Genomic DNA, 14,835 nt, shown 5'->3' on the forward strand with positions numbered 1-14,835 from the left:
CTACAGCCACCCCTTGGCGAGCCCCCAAGAAGATTGACCTGTATGACGTCCGAAGGAGACCCTGGTGAGCAAAGGAGGAGCTAGGCAGGGATACCCCCTCAGCTCCCCGCCTCTCCTGCCTGCTCCCCTCCCTCCTGATATCCAGGCCCCTGAGCAGGGCGCAGCCAGCTCTATCCAATTTTCATTTCACACATCGTTGGCGCTGGAAAATGGATCCCATCACCCAGGCAGGCCTCCCAGCTGCCTCTGCCCCCAGTCCACCGCCTGGCACTCCCACCCTCTTGGGACTGAGAAATTGGACCAGTCGGGGGCTCCCAAAGGTAGATGTAGCATCTGCAGAGTTGGCCAGCCTCTGCCCCACCCATCTGAGCCCTAGACACCCCTACCCTTTGCTCCACCCCTCTCTCAGTATCCCATGACTTTCCTTCCCTGCCACCTGCTCCATCCCACACACAGCTAGCCTCTGCCCTTGGGGCCTCAACCTGGGGCATGGGACACAACAAGCCACTAAAGCCAGGCAGCATTCCTCTTGCCCCTCTCTGGATCACCTGCTAACCGCCCCCCCCTTGGGGCCGTTCACTTGCTGAGGACCCGATCACTCGTGTCACAGGCAGGAACTGTGTCTGTTTTATTAAAGTAGTATCCTCAGTGCCTAGAGCCCTGCCTGGCCTCTGCAGTGGATGCTTAATAGGCACATGTCAAATCAATGTGCGGGTGAAGGAGGGAAGGGCCCACAAAGTCCCAGTGGGCCCTAATGAGGCTTCTCATGGGCAGGTATATCCAGGGGGCCTCATCGCCCAAGGACATGGTCATCATCGTGGATGTGTGAGTGAGCAATGATGGCAGGCGGGCTGAGGCTGGGGTGGGGCAATGGGTCCACTCTGCTGCCTGGGAACAGCATGGGGGAAGGGCAAAGGACACCTGAAGCCTGCCTGGCACCTCCATGGCCCCTGTCTGACCTCTCCAGGAGCGGCAGCGTGAGCGGCCTGACCCTGAAGCTGATGAAGACGTCCGTCTGTGAGATGCTGGACACGCTCTCTGACGATGACTATGTCAACGTGGCCTCGGTGAGTGCCAAGGCATCAGGCAGGCAGGGAATGGGTCACCTCACCTGCCCCACTCCTGTGACCACCACCAGCTCTGTGAAACAGTTGCCTGCCCCAGCTAGCCTGAGGCCACTCACCACCCCACTGTCTCTGCAGTTCAACGAGAAGGCACAGCCTGTGTCATGCTTCACACACCTGGTGCAGGCCAATGTGCGTAACAAGAAGGTGTTCAAGGAAGCTGTGCAGGGCATGGTGGCCAAGGGCACCACGGGCTACAAGGCCGGCTTTGAGTATGCCTTTGACCAGCTGCAGAATGTGAGCCCTGTGGGTGGACAAACGGGTGGCCAGGGGCGGGTGAGGGCCCAGGCTCAGTGACACCAGGGAAATCAAGACGGATGGCCTTGTTAGCACAAAGCAGGCAGTTTGGCCAGGCCGACCAGGGGGAGGGAAGCCCTGCCCCTGGACCAGGGAAGGGCTGAGAACTGTCTGACTCCATGCTTACCCTGCCCAGTCCAACATCACTCGGGCCAACTGCAATAAGATGATCATGATGTTCACGGATGGCGGCGAGGACCGCGTGCAGGACGTCTTTGAGAAGTACAATTGGCCCAACCGGACGGTGAGGCTCAGCCCAAGTGGGGCTGCCCTGATCTGGGCCTGGTACAGGGTGGTCGTGGCAATAACCTCAAGCCCCCACAGGTGCGCGTATTCACTTTCTCCGTGGGACAGCATAACTACGATGTCACACCCCTACAGTGGATGGCCTGTGCCAACAAAGGTACCCTGCCTGGACGTCACTGCCAGGGGGCCTCCCTGCCTGCCATATCCTGCTGTCCGTTGGGTTTGTTGTCCAGCTGTTCACCATATGTCCAGCTGTTTGTTCACCCACTGTCTGTTCATCTTTCCAAACATGTGACTGTCTGTCGCTCTATCTGGTGGCTGTAACCTGTCCATCTGACTGAGCATCTTTATGCCCATTTTTCTGTCCATCCATTGTACATCCATCTCCCAGCTTGTCTGCTCCTGTGTCTGCTAATCATCCATCTTGCTGTGCACTTGAACCTGGCTGCTGGGTGGACTCTGAATGTCACTGTCGTGCTAGAGTGAGGGACTGCAGCCTCAGGCTCCTCCCTGCACCCCATCCCTGCCCCTGCTCTGCTTCCTTATACTCCTACATTTGTTCCCCTCCATAGCTTCAGCCGCGCTGACAGGGCAATGGCAGGGAGCACTAAAAGGATGTGAGTTTGCGGGGAGTGACACCAAAGAGAGAGCCTGAGAGACAAGTCAGGGCTGCAGACACACCCCAGGAGCCCCTGTGCTGCGGGTCTCACGGTGCCAGCCAAGCCCACCTCTGCCTTCCCTTCCTTCACAGGTTACTATTTTGAGATCCCTTCCATCGGAGCCATCCGCATCAACACGCAGGTGAGACTGGGGGAGGCCCATCCTCCCAGCCCTTTGCTTCCCAGAGGATGCTGTGGGCCAAGAGCGCCCCCTGGTGGCATCTGGGGCACAATCCTGACGCACCAGGAGGCAGAACAGGGAGCACTTATGACCACTGCCGCCGCCTCCTCCCCAGGAATATCTAGACGTGTTGGGCAGGCCCATGGTGCTGGCAGGCAAGGAGGCCAAGCAGGTGCAATGGACCAACGTGTATGAGGATGCTCTGGTGAGGCCTCTGGGCGAGGAGGGGGAGGGGCTGGCCACCTTCCCCTAGGGCTGTACCCACAGGGTCAAGACAATTGAGGGCCCCCCTAATGAGGGTAAACTAAGCAGACGGTAGAGAGGGGCCTGTACCTGAGCCCCTGCTCTGCACACTCAGGGTGGGGGCAGGGCTAGCCACGGGAGACCTCATCATCCTCCTCTCCCTTCAGGGGCTGGGGTTGGTGGTAACAGGGACCCTCCCTGTTTTCAACCTGACACAGGATAGCCCTGGGGAAAAGAAGGTAAGGCCCTCCACTGGGGTAGGGTTGGGCTTGCAGGGGAGGGTGGGGAAGGGTTGGGCATGCCTGTGGCAGGTCTGGGGATGGAGGAGGGGTGGGGCAGAACCGCACACTGGTCAGGGGCAGCTCCTGTGAGAGCAGCTTAAGGCCTTGGCTGTGGGGGTTGGGTAGATGAGGATTCCCCCGTGGAATTGAGCCCATCACAGACCTCTCCCCTCGTGTCTCTGCTCCCAGAATCAGTTGATCTTGGGTGTGATGGGTATCGACGTGGCTCTGAATGACATCAAGAGGCTGACTCCCAACTACACGGTGAGTATCCAACTGCCCATCCACCCTGCTCTGCCTCCCACATGGGCACAAGCCAGGCTGAGCGGAGACTGATGGGGATTATACTGCCTCCATAGAGACCCCAGAGTTCAGGGAATCAGGGAGGGCTTCCTGAGGAGGTGACCTTGGGCCCAGAGCTGAGGTTGGTAAACTTTCTGTAAAGGGCGAGACAGCAAATATTTTAGGTTTTGCCAGCCTAAATACCCATCTCAAACTTAATTCTGCTATTGTATTGTGAAAGTGGCCACAGACAAAGCGTAAACAAATGGGCATGGCTGTGTTCCAATATAATTTTGTTTGTGGATACTGATATTTGAATTCCAGATAATTATTTACATGTCATGAAATATAATTCTTCCTTTGATTTTTTTCAACCATTTAGAAATGTAAAAACCATTCTTAGCTCATGGCCGCATAGTCACTGGTGGCAGCTTGGCCCCCGCTCATGGGCAGGAGTATCTCAAGCAGAAAGGAGGGAAGGGGTACATTGGAGGCAGAGGAAACTCTGGGCAAAGGCCTGAACAGAAAACAAAATCATAAACTAGGGAAGGGGCAAGACCGCAGTGAGGCAGGCCCAGGGCCTGTGGTTAGGGGCTTTGGGTGTCGCCTGTGACAGGGGGAGAGGGGGGCATGGGTGGCAGCATCCTTAAGCCTGTGAAGTCCCTGCTTGGTCCTGAGGGGGAAGGAGCCATGGTGTCAGCCTCCGTGTTCTGGGAGGAAACTGCCTCAGAGAGGTAAGGGCTAGGGCCAGCTCTCACTTGTTCCTACTTCCCCTCCACCTGGTAAGGATGCCCCAGGCCTGTGGAATTCCAAGGGTCTGCTCTCCCCCTGTGCTCTCCTGAGATGGGACAGGGAGGAGGCAGAAATCAGAGTAGTGGTAGGGGAGGGCAGCAGCATGTGCAGCCAGTGGAGGCAGAGGACAAGAACTGCAGAATGCCAATCCATGGGGCTGCCAGCCTCGGCAGGGGCTGGTTCGTAAGGGCACCCAGTCAGCTGGCCTGGCTTGAGAGACAGGCTTAGGGTCATGTGGCATGTGGGGCCCTTGGCCCAAGGCAGGCAAACAGCACCCCTCAGCAGGGTGGAGAGCAGAATCGTGAAGTACTTGGAACCCAGGGAATCCCTGCCCAGTCCTCCAGACCCTGAGCCCCAAATATGCACCCCCAGCTTGGAGCCAACGGCTACGTGTTTGCCATTGACCTGAACGGCTATGTGTTGCTGCACCCCAATCTCAAGCCCCAGGTGAGCCAAGAAGCCTGGAGGGTGGGTAAGCCTTCCCAGATGGGGACTTTTGACTTCCCACCCTGCCTTCCATAGACCCCCAACTTCCGAGAGCCTGTGACTCTGGACTTCCTAGATGCGGAGCTGGAGGATGAGAACAAGGAGGAGGTAAGGGGAAGGAGAGCAGGGGTGGGTGGGGACCACAGGCAGAGAGAGCAGAAGAGGGTAAGGGCTCCGCCCCTCACGTCTCTGGTCCTTTCAGATCCGTCGAAGCATGATCGATGGCAACAAGGGCCACAAGCAGATCAGAACATTGGTCAAGTCCCTGGATGAGGTAAGAATGCGGGGGAGAGGGGATAGGGAGTCGGGTGGCCACCATCCTACCCCACCTGCCTGCCCCTGCCTACTAGCCCAAGTACCTGACCCAGCCTCCTCTCCCAGAGATACATAGATGAGGTGATACGGAACTACACCTGGGTACCTATAAGGAGCACCAACTACAGGTGAGTGGGGCCAGGGCTGGCGGGGCAGAGAGGGGTGGGGGCAGCCCCAGAGTCTAAGAGCAGCTGCCCCATCCCTCTCCTGCCACAATATGCTGTGACCACCATCCCAGAGGGCACCAGTGGCCAGGGCTCCTCAGTACTCACCCTGGGGTGCTCAGTCCCCCAAGGGCCTTTCAGGAACAAGCAGCAGGTCCTGGGAGCACAGGACAGAGATATCTGATGTCTCCTCACAACCACCACCCTCTCACATCACTCCCACCTGGATTGTAGCCCTGGGTATCTGCGCCCAGGATGTCATCCTTAGGACCTTCAAGGGGGTCCCTATGGGTCAAGACTGGCCAGTGCAAGTTGTCCTCTGAGTGCCTCACACAGCCGGTCTGTTCTGAAGTGCCAGGGGCATCCTCACACTCTGGGACTGGCCCACGACTGCCCCTCACCATATTAGTGTCAGCCCTGCTTTCAGCTGGCTCTCACGTGGCCCAAGCACCTGGGGACTGTGGACCCCACACCCATGGCAGCCCCCACCCCTGCAGTTAGCTCACTGACAAGTGTCCTGCCCCTTGTGAGTTTGCTGCTGGTCAGAGGGAGGAGGCTGACTGGGCAGGTGGGGAGTTGTGGAAGGTGAGGTGGGGATTGGTTTGGGGACTGGTTATTCAGAGGCCTTCAGGAGAGTTTGGGGATGTGGAGGACCCAGGTCCCTGGGTTTCTCCAGGGTGTGGACTCCTAGACCATGAATCCCTCACAGCTAAGCAGAGAAAGGTGTCCCTGATGGTTGGAGTAGGGGCTACCCACAGCTTGGCCTTCCCTGCCCAGCTCCAAGGCCATGGGGAGAGGGTGCCAGTGTGGCCCCCCTCTCCCCAGCAGTGACCTGCACTCCTCCCCTTCCTCCCCCCACAGCCTAGGGCTGGTGCTTCCACCCTATAGCACCTTCTACCTCCAAGCCAACCTCAGCGACCAGATCCTGCAGGTCAAGTGTAAGTGGCCCGTCCCCTGCCTGCGCCCTGCACCCCTGCCTCTGCCCCGCACCCTGGCTGGCCCCAGGCAGCATAGCCAGTTGCCGCTTGCCAGCAAGGCGACCCCTCCTGCCCCGTCTGCCCACCCCCCAGGCGCCCGCAGGCTGGGGCACCGGCCTTCCAAAGTCTGTGAAAATCTGCATGCTCGCCTTTTCTCAGATTTGGTTCCAGACCATTCTCTCATGGTTTCCGTTGAGGTTTCTGTTTTTGGTTTCTCCTACTCCATGTCTTCCCTCCTTAGCCTGCCTGCCCCGCACACCCCTGGGGGCTGCATTCTTGGAAGACACCCCCTACCCCCATTCCTCCTTCCCCCTTCTCCCTGCTCAGCTCTCTCCCGCTGTGGTGCCACCTCCCCAGAGGCTCTCCCTCTGCCCCTCCTCTGCCCCTCGTCACCCATCCTCACTCAGCTCACACCTCCCTCCCTTTCCTCCTCTCTGACCTCCCTCCCTTGCTCTCTCTTTTTGCCCTTCCTTCTTCTCCCTGCCTCTCTCCCTCTCCTTCCCTCTTTCCTCCCTCCCTCCTCTTTCCCTCCTCCGTCCTCTGTCTCCCTCTGCTCCCTTGCTTTCCTCTCTCTTTCACTCCTGCCTCCCTGTCCCTCCTCCTCCCACTCCTCTGCCTGTGGCTCGTCCCTGCATGCCCTGCTCACCCAGGGCCTCTCCTGGGAGGCCTGGGTCTCCACAGCCTGTGGCCCCGCCTGCCCACCGCCCACCGCCCGCCCGAGATCACTGGGAGGGAGGCTGGGGCTCCGGCCCCACCGGGCGCCCCCCACCTGCCTGGCCGACTGGGGCTCATCTCCTTTGAGTTTTCTCGCTCTCTCTTTCTCTCTCATGTCGTTTTTTGCAAGAAGTTTCCTTTCGGTATGATTATGAGACACAATATTTTCATTCAAACAGCCATTGAATAAAATATTGTTTGTGCCCCTCCCCTTCCCTTCCCCCTTTTCGTTTGTTTTTGTGTTTGTGTTGTTTTTGTTTTCCTCGCTTTCTCTCTTGGTGGACTGTCCCAGTGCCAATCAGCAAACTGAAGGGCAAGTATATTCAGAACCAGTGCACCCTCCTCTCCCCACCCCACCCACCCTAATTCTTGCCTTTCCTCGGATCCCTAAGTCCCTGTTAGAGCCAGTGGCCCTTTCCAGCAGGGTGTCCTCCAGTGTGTTCTGAGGGCTCAGACCCCTTCCTTGTACTCCTTGCTCCCCCTAGGAAGACCCCTGCCTCCCCCCATCTTCTCTGTCCCCCCAAGATGACTCAACAGTGGACACAGGGCTGGATGCCTCTCTACCACCTCCTACCCAACAGGGCAAGGGGTCCAAGATACAAGGGGTAGATCGGCCCTTGGAGGGGCTTATGTGAGGCTATGGGAAAGAGCCTGTCCCACCAGGCTTCTTCTGGGATAGCTCTCCTTCCTATGATCTTCAGCAGTGGCTCCAGAAGCTGGCAGCCCTCCAAGAAGGAAGATGTTGGCCAGTCACTCAGATGGTTAGAGTATGGTGCTGATAACACCAAGGTCCAGGGATCAATCCTTGTACCAGCCAGGTGCCAAAAAAAATTTTACAAATAAAAAAATAAAAAGGGAGACTGAAAGGCTCAGAAGCTGCACACTCTGACCCTGTGGCTAAGGGGCAGCATAGGACAGACAGCCAGGCCACTAGAAGAACAAGGCTGACCTGACCATCCTGGCCACTGGCCTCGGTGCTGAAGTCCCTGTGCCCTGCTGCCCCCGCAGCTCCCAGAGGTTTTGCTAAGGTCAGTTGGTCCAGCCCTGCCCTGGGGAGGGTTGGCAGGTATGAAAAAAGTGTTCCCCTGGGAAAATAAAGGCAGACTCAGAGTCCATGTGCCTGGTCAGGGACAAAATGGGATCTGTCTAGATCCCAAAGACCAGCAGAAGAGCTTGGAGGAAATCAAGCTGGGTATGAAGAAAAAGGTTCTGGCACTCCAAGGTGCCTAAGCCAGAGAGACTTCTGGAAAGGTGGGCAGTGAACCTCCAGGCTCTGTCAGAGAACAGGGGAGTGAGAGAGGACAGCACGTGAAGGTCTCGGCCACCGGTGCACAGAGATGTGCTGCTCCCAGGGAACACACAGGCAGAGGGGGCACAGAGAACCACTAGGGGATGTTCCCATGGCCTGGAAGCAGGCGCTATCCAAGAAGCCATAAGGGCCCTTTCCAGCCTAGTCCAGCAAAGGTGATACAGCTGCCCCCACTGGCCCAGGTGGGGTGGGAGACGTGTCCTCTCCCACTGGCTTGAGTTGTCTTTTTCTTCCCACCCCCACATCCCACCCAGTGACCCCAGAAATGCAGGGCCCTGGTAACAATGGCAATCAAAGCAGAGTGTCCTTCCCTATTCCTTCCCCCTCCTTTTTCTTTTGCCTCCTCCTCTTCCCCCACCCCTTCCCAGTCGGCTTGTGTCCAAACCCTGCCTCACAGTCCTATCAGAAAGGAACAGTCCAACCAGTGACTGCCCAACCCCTCCAAGCAACCCAAGTTCCCCTTCCCCAGAATCTTGCAGTGCATCGTGGGAGTATTTGGGAACAGGGAAAAAATCCCTCTTCTGCACAAGTAAAGCCCTGGAGGAAAAAGAGAGATCGGAATCTGGGTGAAGACAGGATAGGAAGGTAGACTGCCCAGAGTGAGACAGACCAAGAGCAGGGACACAACTCTCAGATGCAGACCAGCAAGGCAGCCAGTCAGCTGGGCAGGAGAGGCCGCAGAGGAGCCCCAGTGGCCACATCCTCAGGTTCACTCACAAACCCATGCTAATGTACGCACGCACGCACGCACACACACGCACACACACTGTAGCATCCATGCTCACCCACACATGCACAGCTCATAAGCCCAGGGCACAGGCACAATTGATGGGCCCTCAACAGCACCTCCATACCATCTCTGGAGCCCCAGCATTCCTCCTAGGCTGCTCTGAGCCCAGAAAGGTCCTAAGAAGGCTAGAAACCCAGCCCTTCTTCCCCACCTGTCCCTCATGCCCTCAGCCCAGGAAAGCAGGTATGCAGGTTCTAGGAGCCCTCCCACTGCCCCCCAACTCCTAGACTCTCCTCCCACAGCGTGGGAACAATCCCAGGAACCTCAAGGGTCTTCTCCCTTCACCCAGCCTCCTGTCCCAGGGAGGACCACCAGATCCCCACAATGCACTGCAGCCCTCCCCCAGCTGCCCACGCCCGTCTCTGGTTGGACTGTCTGTGCCTGTGAGAAACCCCCTCGGTTTGGCCATGTTGATGCCTGACACAGAACAAAAGCAAGACCTACCAAAAACAAACAGCTGTGGCAAAGAAAAAGAGATAAAAATCCGCAGCCAAAAGCCAATTCCCTTCAAGTCTCTTGGGAGACGAAGGAAGCTCAGCATGTGGTTTTTTCCATTATGGATGTGTTAAGAGTGAGACTGGCGCCTCCCCCAGACCATGCATATATATAGCAGTGTGTGTATATATATGTGTGTGTGTGTGTCTGTGTATATGTGCTATACAGCAGTATGGAAGCATATACAGCCACGCCAAGGGACTCACTGCCGACAGAGGACCAGGCCTGGGCAACATATTGGCTATAACTGCCCTCCTCCTGCGATGCTGTAGTCTCCAAAGGCCCTCCACCCCTCCCTGCCCATCCCTTCTCTCTGGCTCGAACCTGAACATGGAAGTGGCGGGTTCCCTCTTTGCTGGTGTCTCCCCCTCCCTCAAGCCACCCTCTCCCCTGTCCCTCCAGCTCCGTCAGCTCTGAGCCCCCTGGCCTCCCACCTCCCCAGCCCCCGCCGGATAACCCCCCGTTTCTGTTGCAGATTTTGAGTTCCTGCTCCCCAGCAGCTTTGAGTCTGAAGGACATATTTTCATTGCTCCCAGGTAGCTTGTGTGTGGCCTTGCTGAGGTGTCCTCCCCCACCCCAACCGCCCGGGCCCCGCCTCCTGCACTGCTGCCTGGAGCTCTGTGTGTCTGTGTCCTGTGCAGTGTCGCCCCCAGCCCCCCATACATAGCCCGGTATGTGTGGCTTTGTGCATACCCAGGCCATGTAGCCGCGCCAGGCAGCAGTGGCCAATGGCCCCATAACCCTAGCTCCCACCAGGCCTGGGGCAGGTGGGCTCTGGACTCTCTGCTGACCTTCCCTGCCCACCCAGGCAACCAGGAAGGAGCCCTTTCTGTCCTGGGACTGGCTGTCTGCAGCACACCCCCTCGCTGGGCAGCTGCTGCTCTGGTTTGTGGTGTCCTGCCCATCCCCCTACCCTGCACCCCATCATTGTCCTGTGTCAGTCAGTGTTTGTGTGGGTCTGGGGGCTGAGCCAGCCAGAGCCCCTGTCTGCAGAGCCTAGTCTAGATATGGTGGCTCACTGAGGAAGTGTGGGGTGAGTGGGAATGGGAGGGAGGGCAGGGGCTTTGAGGAGCTGTTTTGGCAAGTGAGAGGTCAGGGCCCAGAGCAGGCCCAGGCCTGGACCATCCCTGAAGGGCATGTTCAGCAGGCACACACATCCTCGTGCCCACTTCTGAGGAGGCCGGAGGTCTCCAGGTGTTGAAGCTTTCTCCTGTGACCTGGGCTTTGAATGAGGGCAGGTGGACGCAATTAACAGAGACCCATGGGCACTCTCAGCACCACACGGGGGCTCTGGACATTCCTCACCTCTGTGTGTATGCACGTGCGTGCATGCACCCACAAATTTCTTTGTGACTCTCTCTGTAGATGTGTGTATTTGTGAGTCATTGTAAGAGCCCAAGTGTAAATGTGGGGCAGGCTCTGTGCATCCATGACTATGAGAATATGTGAAAGACCTGTGTGGGCCACATGATCCTGAGGGCAGGGACATGTTCATTTTTGTCACCTCTGTATCTTTGGCTTGGGAGAGCTCAATAAATATGTGTAGGGTGGATGAATGAAGTACCCCACAAATGTGAATGTGCACATTGTGTGCATGAGAGGGATTGCAAGTGACTTGGTGTATCTTGAGCACAGCTTTATGGGTGTCATCCTGGGTATGTCAGGTATGGCCTCCAGGCACAAAGACAGGCTATGTGCTCACTGCACAAAAATTCTGGGGGCCAGGGAGTGAATGGGATCTGAGACCCAGTCCCAGGTGCCCTCACCAAGCTATGGGCCCTAGGACAGCCTGGGGAGGTGGCATATTTTAAAAATTCCCACAGTGTTGCTGCCATACAGGCGAGTGGGGAGGTCCCTGGTGGTAGAGGTACAAATGAGGGATTGGGCAGGAGAGATGGCTCCACCTAACCTATCAGGGTAGAGGGATGCTCACCAAGACTTCATAGGGAGCAGAGCCCCAAGTGAGCCTGTCCTCATGCCCCACAGCCCTCATGTTCTTTACAGCCTGAGCCCAGTGAGGAATTTGGCCTGCCCACCTCTGAGGCAAGGGCATTCCAGGCAGAGGGAACAGCCAGTCTGAGGACCCACATGTTCCCACTGTCTTCCCAACACCTTCTATGGTGTGATGACAAAAGTGAGGCTCAGGGAGCTTGAGTGAGTTGCCCAAAGGTGCATAGCCAGGAAGAAGCAGGATGAGTCCTTTGACTTAGGCTGACAAGAGCCAGTGCGGTATTCCACTTCCACCTTGTGCTCACGGGAACGCTCCAGGGCATACTAGTGGATGAGCCGACCACCAGACACTTCCCGAGGCCTCCCAGGTACACCATCTGGGTCCAGCTACGCAGGAGAGATGGGAGGCTCTGCAGGGCCATCCCCAGGAGAGAACCTGCCAGGGTGGAGGAAGCAGACCCTCATTCTTATGTCATCTCTTCCCTGACTCAGACCCGGGCAGCCTGCCGGGCACATAGCAGTTGCAGCCTGTAAGAGCACGCGTGCCCCCTCCCTGAGGCCTGGGCTTCTCAGAGAGCAGCCGGGCAGGCCTATTGGGAAGCCTCGACCCCACTGCCCTGTTCAGTCCGCCAAGCCCACTCTTCTTGCCCCTCCCCACCTTCAGAGAGTATTGCAAGGACCTGAATGCCTCAGACAACAACACCGAGTTCCTGAAGAACTTCATTGAGCTCATGGAGAAAGTGACTCCAGACTCGAAGCAGTGTGAGTGCCTGGCAGGGCAGCTGGATCTGGGCAGTACCCAGGCAGCATGGGCAGCCCAGAAGGCTGGGCAGGTTTGGAAATATGCAGGCCCAAGCCAAGGGCAGAGCCTGGGCCAAGTCATGGGGAAGGCTCCTGGTGGAGCCTTGGGGGTGAGGGCCAAGGTGGGCAGGGAACTGCAAGAAGATGCCCCCTCCACCTCTGCCCTCCTGTTCCAGGCAATAACTTCCTTCTGCACAACCTGATCTTGGACACGGGCATCACACAGCAGCTGGTGGAGCGCGTGTGGCGGGACCAGGATCTCAACACGTAGGCACTACCTAGCCTGTGGGTGCAGGAGGCTGGGATGGGCCAGAAGCCCTGGCCCTGCCTGGCAGAGGTAGGCCTATGACTCCCATATCCCTGCTGCCCCCAGGTACAGCCTGCTGGCCGTGTTTGCTGCCACTGATGGGGGCATCACCCGTGTCTTCCCCAACAAGTAAGTGACCTACCCCACTACCGAGCACCCTGTCCCTGCCTGTGGCTCTCTGTCCTGCTGCCCAAAGGCTTCCTTGCACCTGCTGAGAATGCTGTCTCCCACAAGCCACCCTTTACCCACCTATCTCTGCCTCTCTTGGGTGCTCCAGGGCAGCTGAGGACTGGACAGAGAACCCTGAGCCCTTCAATGCCAGCTTCTACCGCCGTAGCCTGGATAACCATGGTTATGTCTTCAAGCCCCCACACCAGGATGGTGAGTGTCTGCCCAAGGTGGTCTGCTCAGCCAGGCCTGGGCTCTGCTCTCTGAGGCCTCTCTCAGACACGAGGCTGGCTGAAACCAGGGCAGATGTGTTTGACTGTACCAAACACTGTGCTGGGTGCTTAGGCTGGAGTCAGCCCTGGGTTGGGCTCCTGGGTTTGCAGGGCCCAACATGGAGTGGGCAGTGTGGCCACCAGCCCCCACTCCTGATTGCCCCACCCCACCTCACCCCAGCCCTGTTAAGGCCCCTGGAGCTGGAGAACGACACAGTGGGCATCCTCGTCAGCACAGCTGTGGAGCTCAGCCTAGGCGGGCACACAATAAGACCAGCAGGTGAATGCCCAGGATGGAGGTGGTGAAAGAGGCAATGGGCAGGGTGCTGCCCAGACAGGTAGCACTGATGGCCCCTTGCTCTTCCCCAAAGTGGTGGGCGTCAAGCTGGACCTAGAAGCTTGGGCTGAGAAGTTCAAGGTGCTAGCCAGCAACCGTACCCACCAGGATCAACCTCAGAAGGTATTTGGGCAGGGGAGGGGGCAGTAAACCCAGCGATTACCTTTCTGGAGTCCCTGGGGACCCCTACCAAGCCTCCCCCTCAGAGTGGCTTCAGCACCTATGGGAAGGCAAGGGCTGATGCAGACAGCCTGGGGAATCAGATGTATGAAGGGTGATGGAAGGGAAGAAAACTAGTGGGCGCTTACAGTCCTCATTCTCTGCCCAGCAGTGCGGCCCCAGCAGCCACTGTGAGATGGACTGCGAGGTTAACAATGAGGTGCGTGTGCCCTGAACCTGCCCTGGTCCCTAGCTTACTCCACTCCCAGACTTCTTAGTCTCAACTGCAACTCCTAGCCCATCCTTTGGCCTGTGAGTCTCAACATCCCCATCCTCAGTTCACAACCTTACCAGAAGTAGGGGAAGTTGTGTCTCTCCACACACACCACTGGACAGCCAGGGCCTGGCGTGGAAGGTCTGGGGCCAAGCCCCTCTCCATTTTCCTCCCCCTTCTCTACTTCTCAGGACCTACTCTGTGTCCTCATTGATGATGGGGGATTCCTGGTGCTGTCGAACCAGAACCATCAGTGGGACCAGGTGAGAATCAGGAAGAGGGTGGAAGGAGGGGATAGGGGTTTGAGCCTCCTGGAGGGAGTGGCACTGCCAGCCCTGTGATCACGGCTCCCTCCCGGCATCCCCAGGTTGGCAGGTTCTTCAGTGAGGTGGATGCCAACCTGATGCTGGCACTCTACAATAACTCCTTCTACACCCGCAAGGAGTCCTACGACTATCAGGCAGCCTGTGCCCCCCAACCCCCTGGCAACCTGGGCGCCGCACCCCGGGGTGTTTTTGTGGTGAGCCCCCAGAGATGCCTGGCCTGGAGATTGGGAGGAGGGGCTGGGAGACCTGCCCAGAGATGGCCTCCCACCTGTGACATCTGAGAGAGCTGGGGGTGACCTAGGGCGAGGGGCAGCAGTGGCAGCCCATACCCCTCTCTCCACTGCAGCCCACCATTGCAGATTTCCTTAACCTGGCCTGGTGGACCTCTGCTGCAGCCTGGTGAGTCCCGAGAGAGAGGTGGGTAGAGAAGGTGCTCCCTGTCCGAGAGGGCTCAAAAGATAAGTGAGGCAGGGCACTGTCCTCTACTGACCTCCTCCACCCTGCAGGTCCTTGTTCCAACAGCTTCTCTATGGCCTCATCTACCACAGCTGGTTCCAAGCAGGTAGGTAGGGCTTTGGAGGTCCCTCCTCAAATCCCGGTCCCCAATCTTAGCAGACACCGATTCCAAAGGGAGGACGGGTCTGATGGCTGAGCCAGACTGAAGCCCAGGACCGTGCCAGGGTCTGTGGGCGGGGCTGAGGCGCTCTGGGCCCTCGCAGACCCCGCGGAGGCCGAGGGGAGCCCCGAGACACGCGAGAGCAGCTGCGTCATGAAACAGACCCAGTACTACTTCGGCTCGGTGAACGCCTCCTACAACGCCGTCATCGACTGCGGAAACTGCTCCAGGTGCTCGTGGGGGGCGGGGCGGGGCCTGCATGGGGGCGCG

General features: G+C 58.0%; 1 protein-coding gene across 1 annotated transcript in view; it reads left to right on the forward strand.

Annotated features, from left to right (window-relative positions):
* CACNA2D2 (calcium channel, voltage-dependent, alpha 2/delta subunit 2) overlaps positions 1–14,835 on the forward strand; it is a 140,882-nt gene that overhangs the window by 123,131 nt on the left and 2,916 nt on the right. The window contains exons 8-35 of the mRNA XM_008576767.1: positions 7–64; positions 775–825; positions 968–1,067; positions 1,203–1,361; positions 1,558–1,665; positions 1,746–1,824; positions 2,419–2,468; positions 2,623–2,712; positions 2,918–2,989; positions 3,221–3,295; positions 4,478–4,552; positions 4,628–4,699; positions 4,794–4,865; positions 4,973–5,034; positions 5,932–6,008; positions 9,831–9,891; positions 11,970–12,067; positions 12,283–12,373; positions 12,480–12,542; positions 12,691–12,794; positions 13,035–13,133; positions 13,225–13,313; positions 13,522–13,569; positions 13,815–13,886; positions 13,991–14,143; positions 14,296–14,348; positions 14,456–14,511; positions 14,669–14,797. Coding sequence (XP_008574989.1) covers positions 7–64; positions 775–825; positions 968–1,067; positions 1,203–1,361; positions 1,558–1,665; positions 1,746–1,824; positions 2,419–2,468; positions 2,623–2,712; positions 2,918–2,989; positions 3,221–3,295; positions 4,478–4,552; positions 4,628–4,699; positions 4,794–4,865; positions 4,973–5,034; positions 5,932–6,008; positions 9,831–9,891; positions 11,970–12,067; positions 12,283–12,373; positions 12,480–12,542; positions 12,691–12,794; positions 13,035–13,133; positions 13,225–13,313; positions 13,522–13,569; positions 13,815–13,886; positions 13,991–14,143; positions 14,296–14,348; positions 14,456–14,511; positions 14,669–14,797 — 2,316 coding nt within the window. The remainder of the gene's footprint in view (positions 1–6; positions 65–774; positions 826–967; positions 1,068–1,202; positions 1,362–1,557; positions 1,666–1,745; positions 1,825–2,418; positions 2,469–2,622; positions 2,713–2,917; positions 2,990–3,220; positions 3,296–4,477; positions 4,553–4,627; positions 4,700–4,793; positions 4,866–4,972; positions 5,035–5,931; positions 6,009–9,830; positions 9,892–11,969; positions 12,068–12,282; positions 12,374–12,479; positions 12,543–12,690; positions 12,795–13,034; positions 13,134–13,224; positions 13,314–13,521; positions 13,570–13,814; positions 13,887–13,990; positions 14,144–14,295; positions 14,349–14,455; positions 14,512–14,668; positions 14,798–14,835) is intronic.

Source organism: Galeopterus variegatus, unplaced genomic scaffold (assembly GCF_000696425.1).
Source record: "Galeopterus variegatus unplaced genomic scaffold, G_variegatus-3.0.2 Scaffold1394, whole genome shotgun sequence".
Classification (NCBI taxonomy): domain Eukaryota; kingdom Metazoa; phylum Chordata; class Mammalia; order Dermoptera; family Cynocephalidae; genus Galeopterus; species Galeopterus variegatus.